The sequence below is a fragment of the Lagenorhynchus albirostris genome, chromosome 1, assembly GCF_949774975.1.
Source record: "Lagenorhynchus albirostris chromosome 1, mLagAlb1.1, whole genome shotgun sequence".
Lineage (NCBI taxonomy): Eukaryota > Metazoa > Chordata > Mammalia > Artiodactyla > Delphinidae > Lagenorhynchus > Lagenorhynchus albirostris.
This window is the reverse complement of record NC_083095.1, coordinates 187,606,479-187,626,452: the sequence shown is the minus strand read 5'-3', so window position 1 is coordinate 187,626,452 and position 19,974 is coordinate 187,606,479. Positions and strand designations below refer to the sequence as shown.

The window sequence follows — 19,974 nt, the reverse complement described above, 5'->3', positions numbered from 1 at the left end:
GAGCTCCCAAATATTCAGTCATTAGACATGAGAGATTGGATTATTGTGACATTAATGACATGGCCAGAGCAAGTGTGTGTAACTATCTGGCTTGGAATTCCAGGGTCCCTCCATGGGAATTATCTAGGTCTCGGTTATGGTTTGCCATCTTTTAGTGGCAGTGTCCATTTTGGCTTTAATATCCATGGTGATGATTCAGGATCCTGTGGCTGGCTGGGACTTTCTGGATAGAAGCCACTGTTCTTTGAAGGTCCTGCTGAGTTGGTGCCCCTTTCACTGTCCCGTCTGGAAGGACTGGACTACAAGTCCACCAGAGTTGTGGTAATCCCACCTCCACTTCTCTGCTTTCCTAGAGAGGTTCGCCTGCTATTTCCATTAATGACCTTTCTTTCCATTCCCTGTGACCCTTTCTCCCTGCAGTAGAACTTGATTTGTCTCTCTTGAGAACTGGGGTTCAGTAAAGGGCAGACCTCAAAAGACAGTCATGTTATATCCCAACTCATATTATTGTAGGGAGCATTACTGCAGAGATGTTATTGTATGTTTTTAGATGAACACACTGAAAAGGAAAACCACCTGTCATTTCAATGTTGAAAAAAATGCTAGTGTTCATATTTTCAGTAATTTTATATGCACATATCTAGTAATTTTGCTATGCATATTTTGGTATGGATTAGTAACTTTTTTTTAACAACATCTGAGCTTTTCTTCATGTCATTAGTATTCTTCTGCAACATAATTTTTAGAGCATGGTGTTTGAACGTATGCACATACTGTAATTTATTTATTCTTCCCTTTGGTCACTTCCGTTGTTTATTATTTTTGATTTTGATGTGTATTCTAATATGAACAAATTTATAGCCTTACACACAATCTTGATTATTCAGATAAATTCCTAGAAGTGGAGGGGCTTGATCAAAGAATATGTGAAAATGTTAAAATGTTGCTATGACTTGTCCAAGAACAATAGTTGTTCCAATTTATTCTTTTGTAAGCAGTATATGAGATTGACCATTGTCTCAAATTCTTGCCAGTTCTGTGCATTAGAGTTTCTTTTCACTTTTTAAAATTTCATACTCAAGAATAGTATTTCACTATTGTCTTAATATGTGTTTTTTGTTTACCATTGTGTTTAATTTTTAAGATGTTTGTTGACCATTTACATCTTCTTTTAAATATTTTATTGTTTAAAAATTTTTTAAAATTGAAGTATAGTTGATTTATAAAGTTGTGCCAATCTCTGCTATTCAGTAAAGTGACTCAGTTTTACACATATAGACATTCTTTTTTTAATATCTTTTCCATTATAGTTTATCCCACTAGATTGGATATATTGATAGTTCCCTGTGCTATACAGTAGGACCCTGTTGTTTATCCATTCTAAATGTAATAGTTTGCATCTAGCAACCCCAAATTCCCAGCTCATCCCTCTCCCCACCCCCACCCGTGGCAACCACAAGTCTGTTCTTTATGTCTATGATTCTGTTTCTGTTTCGTAGATAGGTTCACTTGTGCCATATTTTAGATTCCACATATAAGTGATATCATATGGTATTTATCTTTCTCTTTCTAATTTACTTCATTTAGTATGAGACTCTCTAGCTGCATCCATGTTGCTGCAAATGGCATTATTTTGTTCTTTTTTTATGGCTGAGTGATATTCCATTGTATATATGTACTGCATCTTCTTTATCCATTCATCTGTCGATGGACACTTAGGTTGCTTCTGTGTCTTAGCTATTATGAATAGTGCTGCCATGAACATAGGGGTGCATGTATCTTTTTGAATTATAATTTTGTCTGGGTATATGCCCAGGAGTGGGATTGCTGGATCATAGGGTAAATCTATTTTTAGTTTTCTGAAGAACATACTGTTCTCCATAGTGGCCGCACCAACTTACTTACATTCCCACCAACAGTGTAGGAGGGTTCCCTTTTCTCCACACCTTCTTCATCTTCTTTTTTTAAATTGGCTGTTCATAGCCTTGTCTGTTTTACTATAAAGATATTCTAGTTACTTGTTGATTTACAAGAGGTTTATAAGCATCAAAAGTATCAAACTTTTATTTATCTTGCATTTAAATTGGCTTTCTAATATAGTTGACATTTAATTATGTCTGTGGTTATTTAATCTGTAGAAGTTTTCAACTTTTCTGTATTCGTGTCACTTATACCTACTTTTTATTGTCAATTCTGCTTTTGAATTGATTAATTTATTGATATATTTAGTACCCCGAGATAAGTGGACATCTCTCACTTTAAAATATTTAAATCTTTCCTCCTTCTAGAACTTCTTTTAGCACATGGCAAAAGGGCTGGGCTTTTTTATTAAGTTACTATTATTCTATTATATACTTTCTCCTTTGGAAATGACTATTTTTTAAATTTGAATTAAACGATTGCTTACAAATCTAAAAATACCATTTAGATTCTCTTTTCCGTGGTTGACATTTGTCTCTAAATGATCCTCTCCTCATTTCTTTAGTTCTTTGTTTCCATTCCTTTCTTGGTCAGTTGGCATGTCTGCTTTCTTCTAATAGTTTTAGCTATGGAATGTGGATAGTAGTGTTTCTGAAACTTCAGATATTTAAGAATGCAGTTCTTATTTTTCATCCATGAGTCGTGAATTATTGCATCACAACTCCACTTTTTAAACATTTTCATCTTAAAACTTTTGTAAGATGTTCCTCTATTTTCTGGCTGTTAGGACTCTGAGAGAGAAATGAAGGTAATATTATTTCTTCAAAAGTAACCTATTTGATTGTTTTACTGGATCCTGTCAGGATTTTTTCTTAAACTGAAAATTTTAAAAATTCACAGTGCTATCTGTGTCTTTGCAACTACCTCTTTTGATTAATTTTGTGTATAAGCATTTTTAATCCACTGACCAGGTTATTTTTAAATTTTAAAAATTGTGTAGTATACCTTTGATTATTCGATGTGTTCCACAGAGAAGAAGACACTTCCTATCTTCTGTCACTATACCTCTTACCCACCACTATTTTGAGAAGACACTTCCTATCTTCTGTCACTATACCTCTTACCCACCATCCCTGTCCTATGTAAACAACTTCACTTCTCTTTCTGAGTCTGCTTTTCTCTTTGTCCTTTTCCTCTGCTCTCTGGTATGGCTTCTCAAATTTGTCCTCTACATTCCTGAATTATTTTTCTCTTCGTGTCAATTCTGTTTTGCCCTGTCTGAAACAGTATATCTATTACATTTTTAGATGTTACAATTTTTTCCTTCTTCCAGCCTGCTTCTTATCAACTCAGTTTATATCTTAGAAAGCATCTAAGTCACATTTTAAACCCCACCTTCCAGTTCTTCATATTTTCTTGTATATTCTTGAGAACATGAAGCAAATGCTTTCTAAAGGTTTCTTCTAGTAAATGTTTTTCTGAAGTATGATTTTTCTCTGCATCTTAAGAATAATGTTCTATCCCTAAGTTAGAGAATCTTTTAATAAGATTTATAATTTGGGAGGCTTTTTTTACATATGTTAATTTATTTATTGCATGCAATAGAACGGATGAGGTAGGTATTATTCTAATTCCTATTTTTTTAGCTGAACTATAGTTGACTTATAATATTGTGTTAGTTTCAGGTATATAGTAAAGTGATTCAGATATATATATATATATATATATCTTTTAAGATTCTTTTCCATTATAGGTTATTACAAGGTATTGAATATAGTTCCCTGTGCTGTACATTAAATCCTTGTTGTTTATCTATTTTATATATAGCGGTGTGTATCTGTTAATGCCATCCTCCTAATTTATCCTTCCTGGGGGGCTTGCTTTTTAATTTATATATCCCCAAATGAGGAGTCCTTTCTCTGGCCTTGTGCTCATCAGAAAGAATGCCTTAGAACCCCTAGTGGCTCCCACCAAGGGCTGAAAGATCCTGCTTCTTAGAGTGTCCACCAGATGAGAGACTGAGCCATTTAGCCCTTAAACAAATGTCTGATTTTTTAAAAATTTGAATTGAAAAACAAATCTGGCAAAATACAGGTAACATAAATTTTACTAATTTGACTTTTTAAATACTGGACCTTAAAGCTATCTCTTGCTCCCATGTCTTGACCTCATGACTGTCAAAAAGTGTATATTCCTGAGTGGTCCTAATCAACCTGGACTTCCGCGGCTGCCAGGGATGGTGGGTGACATATGTCACTGGAAATCCAGAAATGGCCGGGCTCCTGGGGCTCTCCCCATATCTGCCACCCCCTTCACATTCCAGGGTGTGTGAGATGGCTGATTCCCTTTCTATCCCCTTCCATTCCCTCAGTGCTGCTTTATAAATGATACAATATGATATGATATGATATGGAAATGATATGGTAATGATACGGTATAGTATGATATGATAGAGTGCGGAATGATGTGATATGGTATGGTATGATAGGGTATGGTATAATATGGTAATGATATGGTATGTTATGGTAATGATATACTATATGGTATAGTACGATATGCTATGATATGCTATGCTATGATATGATGGTGGTATAATCTCAAGAGGCTGTAGAAAGGCAGCAGTGCATAAGCAGTGGTACAGCAGCACCCAAACCAGTTTCTGCTGCCTCAGGAAGCAGGTCCTTCCTGTGTGGGAGCAGCCCCCTGATTCTGTGGTTGGGGCAGGCTCTCCATGCTCAGGTAGATAAAGATAGGCAGTGGGAGGAAGATCAAAACCGCTCTAATTTTTTTTCTCCCTAGACCTGCTCTGTTTCAGGGGTGAAAATTTACATCAGCTGCTGGTAATTTCTCCATGTGATGCCCTATTACTAATAACTTTTCCTCTCCCAACCTGACACATTTCTAAAGCAGCTATCTGTTGCCATCAAAATGTGTGGCTGTCATTTTGTGTAGACTTGTGTACTTCCGTAAGAGTGTAAATAGTCTGGAAGAGGGAGAATCAGGCCTTGTGGACTCGCTCCTGTCACACTGGGCTCATAACTGCGAGCTTCAGAAAATTCAAGATGAGCATGAACTAGAGGTTGTAGAAAAAGGCTGTAGAGCTACACATAACTCTGGAACAGCTGGTTTTCACCCTTTTACCCCTTTCCTCTGCACCCCGCCCTCCAAGTAGATGAAGGCTATTAAATTTTACTTTTGAGAATTGGTATCTTTGCTTCTTTGCTTTTAGAAGTAATGGTACTCTGTGTGTCCTGATGTTGAAAATTCAGTATGTTTTAAAGTTGCTTGGAGTCCGCTTGCTGGGTTCATTTGAAATGAGGCTTTACATCTTGCATTCCGCCTCCTTCCCTACTTCCCAATCCTATGTGTTAATTGCCCCTCTTCTTTTAAAAGTATACAGGGGGTTCTCCTCCATTTCGGCACTCCTGGTGTTCGCTGTTTGAAAATGGATGTATGGTGCTTCCCAGCTTGACATTTTTTCAGTCCCTTCGTTCCCTGGTGCCTGTGTCATGTCTTTGGCTGCTCTGGTCTGGTGTAAGCTGCAGGGCACAATTGTCCAGGGGGAGGCAACCCAGAGAGAGGGCTTCAGAACACAGCCGTTAGTCCCTGCCAGCCTTCTGTGGGCACATTGACATGTGGACAGCAAAGCCAGGATGAACCTGCAAGACATGAAGAAATGTTCTGCTCTTTCCTTTGCTTTGTAGGGTAAGTGGACAGGGGATCAGGAGTTAGGAAGAAATGGCGTGTGATTGGCCCAACTCTCACTTCAGAGGTGGTTGGAGATGAAATTTAATTTTCTGTTTCATATCACTCCATTGCCTGCTTGGCAGGGCCTCTCTTCACCAAGCGCCGGGGTGTTTCTTTTAAGACTTCAGAGCTGACATTAGGCAGTCAGCAGACAATACTGTTTGCACCCGGTGGTTCCATTGCAATGTAAATCAAGGTGGCCTTAGCGCTGTCTGGACTTGTGTATTAATTCACTGTGCCCTTCATAGACATATTCCTTGAACCAGCAGGCATTAGGATGAAACAACAGAAAAAAAGCCTCACTGCCTGGGGAAAGAATAAAGTTGTTTTTTTTTTTTTTTCAGGAGTTATAGAGAAGCACAAACATTTTGAAGGATTAGGTGCTAACAGAGGAAATATTGAGAGGTGAGGCTAGGACACAGCAGAAGGGATGTGACGAGAAGAAAAGGAAATAAATATATCTCCTCATCTGCTAGGAGAAGTTACTCTTTTTAGAGCCACTAGCAGAAGCTGCTCTGTGGTTTCAGGGTGCAATGGTTCTGCGACCTCTCATTTGGGTGCCGAAAAAGAGGCTCTTTAAAGAGCGCTCGATGCTTTGAGTAAACTTTAGGGAAGTGTTCTTGCATCCTGGTATCTTGTTTCATGTCTCCTTTTGCCATTAAGAAGATGGTTATGGCTTTAGCATACTTATCTGTACTCAGTAAGAGAGTTAGCTTATCCAGGGCAGTTAAATCTATCTTGTCTGTACTTTCAGATTTAAAAAACTTTATTTTGTTCCACGAAGTACTAATAATACATGCTGTAGATAATCAGTCAGTAATTTCTTGGGAACAGTCATATCCATGGGCATATTATTTCTAAAGATAATTTTATAGGGCATAACCTGAGCTTCTGAAATTATTGAAGAATAATTTCCTTTATCTTGTTAGTTACAGTTCTTGGTTCTAAAAACACTAGAATTCTCTAACACATAATTTTTAAACTGTGGTATTCCAGAAAACTAAGGTTGTAGGTTGTAAAGACCATTAATTTTGAAATTGATTAAAATCTCTCACTGGTTCCTGGAATCTTAGTTGGATTCAAGTGGTACCCTCACGTGCTGTCTCGGGAGGATATACTCAATATTCCATATATTCTTTTTGAGATTATACCTCATTATTTCCTCACTCTGGGGGATATAATGTGTGATCCAAAATTTTGTGTCTGGCGTGTATTTTTTTATAGCATATGTGCTACTTTGTTATTTCAGGGGAACATCCGTATTTTACATGTTTATATTTGTCACCATAGCGTTACTATTTGCACATTAAGTTTGTGGGCACCTTTTTGTGTTTCTGATTTGGGAGTTTATCCAATGCTCCCTGTTTATTTTGGGGCTGCAAAATACTCATGTTTTCCATGTCTGGGGAATTTTATTCATGAGATAGATTGGAGTTCGGTGAGGTCTGTGTCTTGTCTGTTTCCTTCACCACAGGTATCTGGAACCCCCAGTGTGTTAGGATTTGAGTCCTCTTGCCTTGTGTCAGTAGTGGTACTAGGTTTCTGAAGGTACATGTGACCATGTTGCATTGCAAGAGAGCCATTTCACGAGCTTCCCTTGGTAAAATACCAATGTTAGCAAAACCTGATTTATAATTGTGTGGTTGTGTGTGATTATGTCAAATAAAATTTTGTAATTGGAGGATGGATTAAAACTGGAGGATTGAAAACTCATATCTGCAATCATTTCTTAAAGGGAGAACATACTGATACATTAACAAAGAATTTGAATAAGTAGACGGGAACTTTTATGATACTTGTACTCTTAGGAGAATTTTTTTCTAATAAAAAATGTAGAGATTAGTGATCATTTATCTCTGCAGTCCATCATAGAACTGCTACTTCTGTGGGGTTTTGAGAACTCTGAAAACTCACAGAGCATTGGAAACTTTTCATAGAAATGTAACTTTAGGTAAATAATGATTTAAAAAAATGCATGGCCAGAGCAAAGATTTAGCGTTCCTCATAGTTATGCTGGACTGCTGATGGAAGATCCTTTAAAACCAAGATGCATATTCTAAGCTAGAAGGTCGCCACATAAACATTGATTGTATAGTGTATTAACTACTCAAGTTTGTGAACTGTAGGCTGGTTTCTTAGTAAAGCTCTAGCAATCTGAAAAAAGTGTAGATTTTACAGAATTTTGAACACTATAGGATTTCCTCCATTTTTCTCAAGAGTGGTGAGAATAAGACATGTATCACGTTTAAAAGATTGTTTTATATCATCTTTACTATAAAAACAATAAAGTAGAGGGCTGGTGTTTGGCGTAGTTTCAGATGTGGAACTTTCAGGGTTTTTTTAATAAATGTAATTAATTTTGTAAATGTAATCTAGAAATCTATGAATTTTATTCAGTGTAACAGACTCTTTAAAATGAAACTTATTTAAATTAATTAACAAGTTTAGAGGCGGGACTTCCAGATGGTGGAGTGAGGGTAGTGTCTACATGCCCCTGGATCTCTACATGCAAAAAAATGAGTTTAGACTCTTACCTGACACCGTACACATAAAATTAACTCGGCATGGGTCATAGCCTTAAGGGCTAAAACCATAAAGCTTCTAGAAGAAAACACAGAACATTTTCGTGGCCTCGGATTAGGTAGAGTTCTTAGATACAACACCAGAAGTGTAATCAATAGAGGAAAAAGTTGATAAATTATATTTTATCAAATTAAAAGCTTTTGTGCTTCCACATACACCGCTAAGAATATTAAAAAGATAACCCACAGATTGGGAGAAAATATTTGTAAATTGTATATCCAATAAAAGATTTGTATGCAGACTATATCAAGAGCTCTCACAAGAAGACAACTCAATTTAAAAATGGGCAGAAGATTTGAATAGACATTTCACCAAAGAAGATATACAGATGATAGAAGTGGCCAATAAACATATTAAAAAAATGTTTAACATCATTAGTCATTAGGGAAATACAGATCAAAACCACAGTGAGGTCTCCACTCCACACCTTTTGTGATGGCTCTTCTAGTAGTTCCACCATGAGTGGGGCAGCTCCCTCCTGAAGCTCATGACAGTAGTCCTTGTTATGACCCAAGAAAGGTTTATTACACAAAGTGGGATGTCCCGAGGTGGGGGAGGGGAGGATGGCTCTCCGGGAAAAGTTCAGGAACAGAGAGAAAGAGAGGGAGAGAATAATGAGTACACAGGAGTTTTGTAGACGCCTTATGAGTCCACAGGTAATCCTAAGACCCTGAAGCAATTTACATTTGAGGAATTATTACAAGAGTGACTGAAAATCAGTATCCCTTTGGCTCCAGGAGTTGTAATTTCTCATTTTTTCTTATTATGAAAGCCATGAGCTTTGCCATCCTGAGTCCTGTAACAATCCCTCATTCAAATTGCCATAATCAGTGGAGCCAGAGCTGACCTCCTATTGAAGAATGTTGGCGCTGGGAACAAAGTTAAGATCTTTCTTTCCTCATAGAAAGACACACACAGTGACAGGGAATGTTGAGCCTGTGTTTTACAGTTGAAAATACGTAAACGTGTGTCTGTTATACCACAGAGTATGATGAGACCCACTGTTATAGTTTAAAGGAAGGCACCAAGACATCTGTTTCCTACAAAGGGGGACCTGTAGTTAGCTAACCTTTAAAAAGGTCATATCGGGGACGGGGGAGGCAGCAGTCTTTGGCAGACAGCTTTCTTAAGGCATATAGAATAGTCTGTTTAGGGGGGAAGGTCCCTCATTTTCAGCAGGTCCCATTTTTTAATCTGCCTTCATCTGGGCTCCAGGTTTGAGAAAGGATGGCAGAATGGGCAGGTGTTATTAAGTGGGAAAGGGAATTCTCCTTGGGTTTGATAGATCTGTTAGGTGAGTAGTGTTCGCTTTTATGGCTGGAATGAGGAGAAGAGGGACCCTTGTTATATTTTGGTAGGATGTCATAAGACTTAAAAGTCAAGAGTTCCAGGTAACTATGGCAGAGGGCAAAAGAGATTTATCTGGGAGACCACTGTCCATTTTGTAATATCATGAGGGTGTCTTTGAATAGGTCATATGCCTCTTGATTAGGGCTCTTTATTAGGACTGCTGCCTGTAGACAATAGGAAGAATGGAATTCCCAGTGATGCCTGTTGTAAGACACATGACTACACTGAGTGAGTAGCGTGTACCCCGATCAGAGTGGATAATATCTGGGGACCCAAAGGGAACTAACAGAGTTTTGGTGAGACCTACAGTAGTGGTGTCAGCAGTAGCATACTGGGAAGGATAAACCCAAAGTAGGCCCACATAAGTATTAATCACTGTGAGGCCATAGTGACTTATGCCCACAAACTGGGGCAACAGCTCAATACAATCAATTTGCCAATGAATGAAGGGACATTGGCTCCTTTGGTGTAATCCTCATTGGCCACGATGCCAGGACAGAACAGGCCACAGAAATCGCATTGGGAGGCTAAAGTTTTGGTTACAGCCAGTGGCATTGGGATACCATGGTGTTTGAGACCATGTTTAAGAATCCAAGGTCCACAATGACTGGGCCCTTAGAGCCAAGGAAATGGGAGTGCTATATGAGTTTACTTAATAAATGTGAGCAAGTTGGTAGCTATGGCATTAAAGTGAGCCTTTTCCATGGGACCTTTAGAAAAATGAGCTGAGTCATGGGAGACTTTAATGTAGTATATTAAAGCAACAGTATATTCCCGGTGTGGAAGGCCCCATAGGGAACAATCCTGAATATGAAATCTAGTTTGTGCTTGTTGGTTAGCCCAAAGAGTGGACCCATTAGCTACCACCAAGGAGTCTGTAAAAATATGGACAATAAGCATACATTTATTGAGGGACTCCTCCAGTGCCCATATGACTGACCTTGTGGCCCATCCTTTATCTACCATGTCTTGGCAGTGGGATGGAAAGAAGTAACTCTCCGGTGGATTCCCATGGGATGGTGGTGCTCTTGTCCATAAAATAAATGGATTCCCTTTCTCCTGGACTCAGGGGACCTTGCAAGTGGCCTGTGGGGCCAGGTGAGGGGCCATCTTTCTCGGGCAAGGAGACTCCAGAAAGCATGAGAATGAGTGTGTAGAGTTTCCACAGTAAAGAAGCCACCAGATGCCACTGGTGGCATTGTTAGCTGGGTGGCTTTTGGGGCGGCCTCCAGGGCCTGTCATTGGGGTGGCCTCCATTCAGATTGACCTGATTTTCTTGTGATTGCCTAAATAGATCTTAATGAAATGAGTAGATGGGATGTATGTTGCTTCCAGTAGCCAAATAGGCAAGTAGATATTGGGCTTGAGAGGCCGGGAAGTAGGGTTATTGACTGGAAATGGTTTGGAGCAGCCTTCTGGGGACCAAATGATGCCCCCAAATTAAACTGACGTGGTAGAGTCTTGGATCTTTTGGGGTGCGGTGACCCAACTGTGGTTAGTCAAAATTTGGACCATAGTTTGAATGTCTTGTGCAGTAACTTCATGAGTTTCTGGCCTCGGTAGAATATTGGCAGTCAAAGGTCATAGCTGGTGTTTGAGAACAGAGCAAACCCATGAAGGTCCTGTCTGCATACGTGGTGGGGACATATATATATATATATATATATATATATATATATATTTTTTTTTTTTTTTTTGGCTACACCCTGCAGCATGTGGGATCTTACTTCCCCGACTAGGGATTGAACCTGTGCCCCTTGCAGTGGAATCGTGGAGTCTTAACCTCTGGTCCACCAGGAAAGTCCCCCATGGTGGGGATATTGATGTAGCCCACAGGTAATTGAGTGAGGGTATATCGGGGCACCGCATAGATAGATGCAAATTGCGACTGTGAAGCTGGAGAAATGGGGGCAGAATAAACTGTATTAGTGAGATCAGTAACTCTGGGGATCTACCTCACGGAGGGTATCCTACCACCCCTCTACCCACCGATGATATTTATAAACTTTCTTGCCTAAGGAGTCTTACTCTCAATTGTCGGGATTTGAGGTTTCACCCTGGGGCTTCTCTTTAGTGCAGAATTAATTTGTGAATTTTCCTTTTTAGGGTTTAATAAGGCTGTGACATGTTGAAATGCTAGAGCATTAAGAAGGATTCATAGTCTCTGTCGATGACCTTTAAGAATGCATTAGGTTTTTGTTTTTTGTTTTTTGGGTCTTTAGGAGGTGAGAAGATAAAGCTGGTTAACATTTGAGTTTTAGCTCCTGGATGCCAAAGGCGAGTCCCTCTGTGCCCCTGAAGGTCAGGATCTTTATGGCAAAATCAGGAGCAGGAACAGCTGCAGATGTACTTGGTGTTCTGAGTGTTCTAATTAACCATTTCCCGTTGGGAAATGAGCCTCAGCAGGCCACAGAGGGATAGCTCTGCATCCCAGCTCACCTGGGGCCCCCACGGCTCACTGGGGCAATGGTGGGGGTGGAATCAGCGAGCACCATCACGGTTGTGCGGGAGGCGACAGACGCAGGTGGGAGATGTGACTTGGAGACTGCTGGCACTAGCCAGTGACCAGCGGAAGTGCAAGTGCTATGACTTTGAAAAAGAGGTTGAGGGGGACCTTTGAGATGGCAGAGGAGTAAGACGCGGAGATCACCTTCCTCCCCACAGATACACCAGAAATACATCTACATGCGGAACAGCTCCTACAGAATATCTACTGAACGCTGGCAGAAGACCTCAGACCTCCCAAAAGGCAAGAAACTCCCCACGTACCTGGCTGTGTGGCTGAGAAGGTCTTGGTGCTCTGGCTGGGTATCAGGCCTGAACCTCGGAGGTGGGAGAGCCAAGTTCAGGACATTGGACCACAAGAGACCTCCCAGCCCCATGTAATATCAATTGGCGAGAGCTCTCCTAGAGATCTCCGTCTCACCGCTGACACCCAGCTCCACTTGACGGCCAGCAAGCTCCAGTGCTGGACACCCCATGCCAAACAACTAGCAAGACATGAATACAACCCCACCCATTGGCAGAGAGGCTGCCTAAAATCATAATAAGTTCACAGGCACGCCAAAACACACCACCAGACACAGTACTGCCCACCAGAAAGACAAGATCCAGCCTCATCCACCAGAACACAGGCACCAGTCCTCTCCACCAGGAAGCCTACACAAAGTGAACCAATCTTACCTACTGAGGGCAGACACCAAAAACAACAGGGACTATGAACCTGCAGCCTGCGAAAAGGAGATCCCAAACACAGTAAGTTAAGCAAAATGAGAAGACAGAGAAACACACAGCAGATGAAGGAGCAAGGTAAAAACCCATCAGACCAAACAAATGAAGAGGAAATAGGCAGTCTACCTGAAAAAGAATTCAGAGTCATGATAGTAAAGATGATGCAAAATCTTGGAAATAGAATGGAGAAAATACAAGAAACGTTTAACAAGAACCTAGAAGAACTAAAGAGCAAACAAACGATGATGAACCACACAATGAATGAAATTAAAAATACTCTAGAAGGAATCAATAGCAGAATAACTGAGGCAGAAGAACGGATAAGTAACCTGGAAGATAAAATAGTGGAAATAACTACCACAGATCAGAATAAAGAAAAATGAATGGAAACAATTGAGGACAGTCTCAGAGACCTCTGGGACAACATTAAACGCACCATCATTCAAATTGTAGGGGTCCCAGAAGAAGAATAGAAAAAGAAAGGGACTGAGAAAATATTTGAAGAGATTATAGTTGAAAAATACCCTAATATGGGAAAGGAAATAGTCAATCAAGTCCAGGAAGCGCAGAGAGTCCCATACAGGGTAAATCCAAGGAGAAACACGCCAAGACACATATTAATCAAACTATCAAAAATTAAATACAAAGAAAAAATATTAAAAGCTGCAAGGGAAAAACAACAACATACAAGGGAATCCCCATAAGGTTAACAGTTGATCTTTCAGCAGAAACTCTGCAAGCCAGAAGGGGGTGGCAGGACATATTTAAAGTGATGAAAGGGAAAAACCTACAACCAAGATTACTTTACCCAGCAAGGATCTCATTTAGATTCGACGGAGAAATTAAAACCTTTACAGACAAGCAAAACTAAGAGAATTCAGTACCACCAAACCAGCTTTACAACAAATGCTAAAGGAACTTCTCTAGGCAGGAAACACAAGAGAAGGAAAAGACTTGCAATAACAAACCTAAAACAATTAAGAAAATGGTAATAGGAACATATATATTGATAATTACCTTAAATGTAAATGGATTAAATGCTCCAACCAAAAGACATAGACTGGCTGAATGGATCCCAAAACAAGACCTGTATATATGCTGTCTACAAGAGACCCACTTCAGACCTAGGGACACATACAGACTGAAAATGAGGGGATGGAAAAAGATATTCCATGCAAATGGAAATCAAAAGAAAGCTGGAGCAGCAATTCTTCTATCAGACAAAATAGACTTTAAAATAAAGACTATTACAAGAGACAAAGAAGGACACTACATAATGATCAAGGGATCAATCCAAGAAGAAGGTATAACAATTGTAAATATTTATGCACCCAACATAGGAGCACCTCAATACATAAGGCAAATGCTAACAGCCATAAAAGGGGAAATCGACAGTAACACAATCATAGTAGGGGACTTTAACACCCCACTTTCACCAATGGACAGATCATCCAAAGTGAAAATAAATAAGGAAACACAAGCTTTAAATGATACATTAAACAAGATGGACTTAATTGATATTTATGAGACATTCCATCCAAAAACAGCAGATTACAGTTTCTTCTCAAGTGCTCACGGAACATTCACCAGGATAGATCATATCTTGGGTCACAAATCAAGCCTTGGTAAATTTAAGAAAATTGAAATCGTATCAAGAATCTTTTCCAACTACAATGCTATGAGACTAGATATCAATTACAGGAAATAATCTGTTAAAAATACAAACACATGGAGGCTAAAAAATACAGTAGTAAATAACCAAGAGATCACTGAAGAAACCAAAGAGGAAATCAAAGTATAGCTAGCAACAAATGACAATGAAAACACAACGACCCAAAACCTATGGGATGCAGCAAAAGCAGTTCTAAGAGTGAAGTTTATAGCAATAAATTCCTACCTCAAGAAACAGGAAACATCTCGAATAAACAACCTAACCTTGTACCTAAAGCAGTTAGAGAAAGAAGAACAAAAAAACCCCAAAGTTAGCAGAAGGAAAGAAATCATAAAAATCAGATCAGAAATAAATGAAAAAGAACCGAAGGAAACGATAGCAAAGATCAATAAAACTAAAAGCTGGTTCTTTGAGAAGATAAAGAAAATTGATAAACCATTAGCCAGACTCATCAAGAAAAAAAGGGAGAAGACTCAAAACAGAATTAGAAATGAAAAAGAAGTAACAACTGACACTGCAGAAATACAAAGGCTCATGAGTACTACATTTAGCTTTTTAATTAATTTATTTATTTATTGGCTGTGTTGGGTCTTTGTTGCTGCGTGTGGGCTTTCTTTCGTTGCGGTGAGTGGGGGCTACTCTTCGAGCAGGAGCTACTCTTCATTGCGATGTGTGGCTTCTCATTGCAGTGTCTTCTCTTGTTGCGAAGCGTGGGCTCTAGACGTGCGGGCTTCAGTAGTTGCAGCTCACAGGCTCTAGAGCGCAGGCTCAGTAGTTGTGGCACATGGGCTTAGTTGCTCCAAGGCATATGGGATCTTCCTGGACCAGGGCTCGAACCCGTGTCCCCTGCATTGGCAGGTGGATTCTTAACCAGTGCGCCACCAGGGAAGTCCCAAGCTTTCTTGAGGCCCCAGGAGGGCTTTTGGGGCCCGGAGTTAGGTCAGGTTGGTTAGGTGCTCTCTCCCTTAGAGCCTGAGCCTGGCTTGGTGTCCAGGAAGTACTTCATTGCTCTCCATATTTGCTACCACTGAGGGAAGACTGATCTCCAGAGGGCCAAAGGAGCAAGTTGGTGGATTCAGTATATGGTTGCCAAACCGATTTTCCAGAGTGAGGCATAGAGATTTTTTCATCTTGAGCCAATTTTTAAAGCTATATTAAAGTATAATTTACATGTACTAAACTGCATACGTTTGAAGTATTACAAGTTAATAAGTTTTCACCTAGGTATGAACCTCGAAACCATCATCAGAGTTCTGTTAATGCCTATATTTACCTCATGTCCTATTATTATCTCTTCTTGCCCTTCCCACCTCTCCAGGTAACCACTGATGTCCTTTCCCTTAGAATAGATACGTTTGCATTTTCTTGAATTTATCTGATTGGACTCATAAACTGTTTACTGGGTTTTTCTTCTGGTTTCCTTTGTTTCATAATTATTTGAGATTCATCAGTGATATAAACGAATAGCTCATCTCTTTACTTTTTGATGAGTAGCATTCTTATCTGGATGTACCACTGTTAGTTTACCTGTTCATCTTTTTATGGACGTTTAGGTTATTTCTAGGTTTTCACTCTTGAAAATAAGCTGCTACAAAAAAATATATATATATATATACACACACACACATATATATATATCAACAATATTTAAACCTCTCTCACCTCCTCGCTTCCAAGATGACCAAGAAAAGAAGGAATAATGGTCGTGCCGAAAAGGGCCGTGGCCACGTGCAGCCTGTTCACTGCACCAACTGTGCCGGATGCGTGCCCAGGGATAAGGCCGTTAAGAAGTCCGTCATTCGGAACATTGTAGAGGCCGCAGCGGTCAGAGACATTTCCGAAGCGAGCGTTTTCGACGCCTGTGTGCTTCCCAAGCTGTATGTGAAACTGCATGACTGCGTGAGTTGTGCCATTCTCAGCAACGTAGTCAGGAATCGTTCTCAGGAAGCCCAGAAGGACTGAACACCTCCACCCTGATTTAGACCTGTGGGTGCCGCCCTGTGACCTCCGCCAAAGCCCATGTAAGGAGCTAAGTCCTTGAAGACTGAAGAAATACTGTCCCTGGGAAGACAATAAAGTGGAAATTATACTTTAAAAAAAAAAAAAGATAGGTACTGTCTACCTTTTTTTTTTTTTAATTTTTCAGATCTTTTATCTGTTATGTAAAATTCACATTTTAAAACTGTGGATACAGGAATTACAATCACAATTCCTTGGCACCGTGGTAGCATTACTGTGGTAGTGCTCCTAGATGAGGGAGTGGTATGTGAAGTTCACAGAGTACAAATTGACATTTCTGTAACATAAACTCCAACATTAGTAAAATGATTTTTAGATGAAAGTCAAAACAAAATGGAGCAACTTGTGTTACTGTCATAGAAGCCTGCCTACCAGAAGCCCAAATCAATGGCGATGACGAGTTTTGAGTGGCCAAGAATTTAAAGGGGGACTAAAAATCATGGTTTATTTGTTGAATGAAACCAGCCTTGGAATTTAAGAAAATCGCATTTTAAAGTTCAAGCACAGTTATAAAAAACAGTCTTTGAAAATTTTCATTTTTGCTTATTCTCATTTTCAGCAATCATAAAAATGTGAATCCAATCCCATCAGTACAAGACAGTTCCAAGAATATAATTCATGTCTCAAATATTCCTATCAGAGCATTAAGGACCACCCGTAAATCGGTATGTCAGTTCTAACTGAAAACCGAAAACTGGATTAGGGAGAAGATAAATCTGAAAGTAAAATAATGGTTTCACACTTTGGCAGTTTAGAAAATTAAATAATTTTAAACCTCAATGGAAGAATGTACCGCGAGGAAACAATCCTAACAACAACAACAACAACAAATCAATATATTTTTTTTCACTTTTACGATTCAGTTTATTTGCTGTTTTACAACTTATATTTCCAAAGGCTTTACAATGTCATGTTTTCTTGTTTTTTGATATAATGCTTTAATAGTTCAATCAAGAGAGATACCATATGATGCAATATTTAGCTCTTCCTTGAAGCTGGAACTCGGCAATTTGTTTCCTCTAGAGCTGCTGGGTATTGCCTAAACTTTATAACATCTGCCTCGAATCTCTGTTACTTTGCAGGGGAACTTGGTTTTTGAGCTCTCACAGTTACATTCCAATGATTTGTGAGAGGCTCTCCTGGACTCCAGTCCCTCTGGCTTGGTCATAGTGTGTTTTCTTTGGAGGCTGTCGTTTCAGCTGGTAAACCACAGGGATGACGCGCTCATATTCACCACCATCTCGTAATAACCTGTACTTATTTCTGGTGGGCCAGACCATCATCTGGGGAGGGACAGAGCACCCAGGTGGCATCCTGATTATCCTTCCAGCCTTGTGGTAAGACCTTCCTTTGGAAGATGTCAGAGGGCCCTGTGGACTCACTTCTTCAAGGAGGCATTCTACCTCATCCATTTCATCTTCAACTTCCAACTCAAGAGTCTTCTGAATCCTCCGCCACCCCATCAGGAACATCAGCGACACCAGCTCCTGCCAGGTCAGTGTTCCACAGAACCAAGTCATTCGGAAGTCAGAGCTGAAAACGGACGCTGGGGAAGAGTGCTGAAGACCCCAGGGGATGGCAGAGTGCTGCCATCTGGCTTCACTTTTTGGACCAATTCTCCCCGCCTCCAAGGGCAAAAGGGTATGATGAGTTTTCTGAAAGGTTCTCACTATTCGAGACTGGCCTGACTTGAAGAGCAGATTCCAGTGCCAACAGTGACATAAATGTCTCTGTTTACCCACAGTCCTACAAATGCTGAATTAATTTACACTGACCATCTCAACAGGTGTGCTGTGCCACCTCAGCTTTCACCTGCTGCTCTCCTTTCTCCTGACGTTGAACCTTGAACCTTCCCTCTGAAGTGCTGTTAACTAAGCCCTGTGAGGGCCCCTTGGAGCCCCTTCCTCCCTGACAGTGTCAGCTCTCAGTTCCGCTCCCTCTTTTCCTCCTGTATGAGTTCCTCTCCTAAGTGCAAGCCTTTCCCCAACTTCTGTTCTCGGCCATCTTTCCTCTCGAGATCCCGTGCACATCGACGATTTCAGCTGTCTTCCTCTGGAGAAAGCAGTGCGGTCAAACAGAAGGTAACTGTCAGGTCGGAGGTGAACGTTCTGGGTTGAAGCCCAGCTTCCCGACTTCCTCCTTGTCTGCCTGGGTCAGGTCTGGCATCCTCTGTGCCTCAACTTCCACATCATTAAAGTGGGTTTGTACTCTCTAAAAAAAAAATTAAGTACTTTTAAAAAATTTTATTTTATTTTTGGCAATGTTGGGTCTTTGTTGCTGTGCGCGGGCTTTCTCTAGTTGCGGTGAGCGGGGGCTACTCTTCGTTGTGGTGTGCGGGCTTCTCATTGCGTGGCTTCTCTTGTTGCAGAGCACGGGCTCTGGGCATGCGGGCTTCAGTAGTTGTGGCACGTGGGCTCTAGAGCGCAGGCTCAGTAGTTGTGGTGCACGGGCTTAGTTGCTCCACAGCATGTGGTATCTTCCCAGACCAGGGCTTGAACCCGTGTCCCCTGCCTTGGCAGCAGATTTTTGACTACTGCACCACCAGGGAAGCCCCATAAATGAGTTTTTAGAAGTTGATTTTCCTGAACTTCACTGACCTTCATGGCTGTGGATTATTCTGAAATCCATAGAAGTCCTGGCAGCATTTCCTCTAAGCTCAGAACACAGTGGTGAGGTAATAACAACCGTACCTTTGCTACTTTTGCAACAGTACTCTGGAATTGAGCATAATAGGTGGAGGAGGTGGTAGGGGAATCACCTCTTCTGCCTTCTTAGTTTGCACAGTAAAGTGGAAAATCCCGGGCTCAAATCCAGGACGGTCTGACTAGAGCCCACTTCAACCACTGAACTCCAATAATTTGTTTACACGTCTTATTTAAGTCCGTGTAAGTCAGTTGAGAATCATGTAGTACCTTTGTCCTACTGGCGCAGCCCAGCACAGCGTAACGCCAGGTGAGGAGCTTAGCCACGCAGCCCAGCACCTTCCAGCATTCTCAGGACCAGGTGCTCGCTGCTGCCCTTGCTCTGGCTGCCGAGCAAAACACAGGCACCCCTGCCTCCTACACGCTTCTCATCTTTCCCGTTGGAGGAGGTCGCCTGAAGATCCAGGCTGGGCCTTACAGGCTGCCCAGTTGGAGAGTCAGTTGTGGGTTGGGCCCCACCTCACCTCTTTCCTGCTGTCAGCTGGAGTAGGTAAACAGCAGATGGTCATCAGAGCAGCTAAAGCCTCAGTTTCCTTAACTGTTAAAGAGAAAATTTTTGATGGAGCTCATCCTCCAGTAGCTTCCTGAAAAAGGATGCATAAAGTGTTCCAGTGAAGGACCTTTTCCAGGACACTCAACGATGACAGTTGCCAAGTCCTGTAGTAGGTCCTGGGTGAGGAAGCCTTGACTCATGGGACATAACAGCATTGCCGGATGCCTGGTACATTTAAGAAACCTGACTGCATAAGA

General features: G+C 40.7%; 2 protein-coding genes across 2 annotated transcripts in view; both read left to right on the top strand.

Moving 5' to 3' along the window:
* Positions 1-19,974, top strand: part of ST8SIA6 (ST8 alpha-N-acetyl-neuraminide alpha-2,8-sialyltransferase 6) — a 131,383-nt gene that overhangs the window by 5,015 nt on the left and 106,394 nt on the right. The gene's annotated exons all lie outside the window — the stretch shown is intronic.
* On the top strand, positions 16,169-16,465 carry LOC132504356 (small ribosomal subunit protein eS26-like). Its single transcript, XM_060121708.1, has one exon. It carries the CDS (start codon positions 16,181-16,183, stop codon positions 16,463-16,465), a length of 285 nt encoding a protein of 94 aa, XP_059977691.1. The 5' UTR covers positions 16,169-16,180.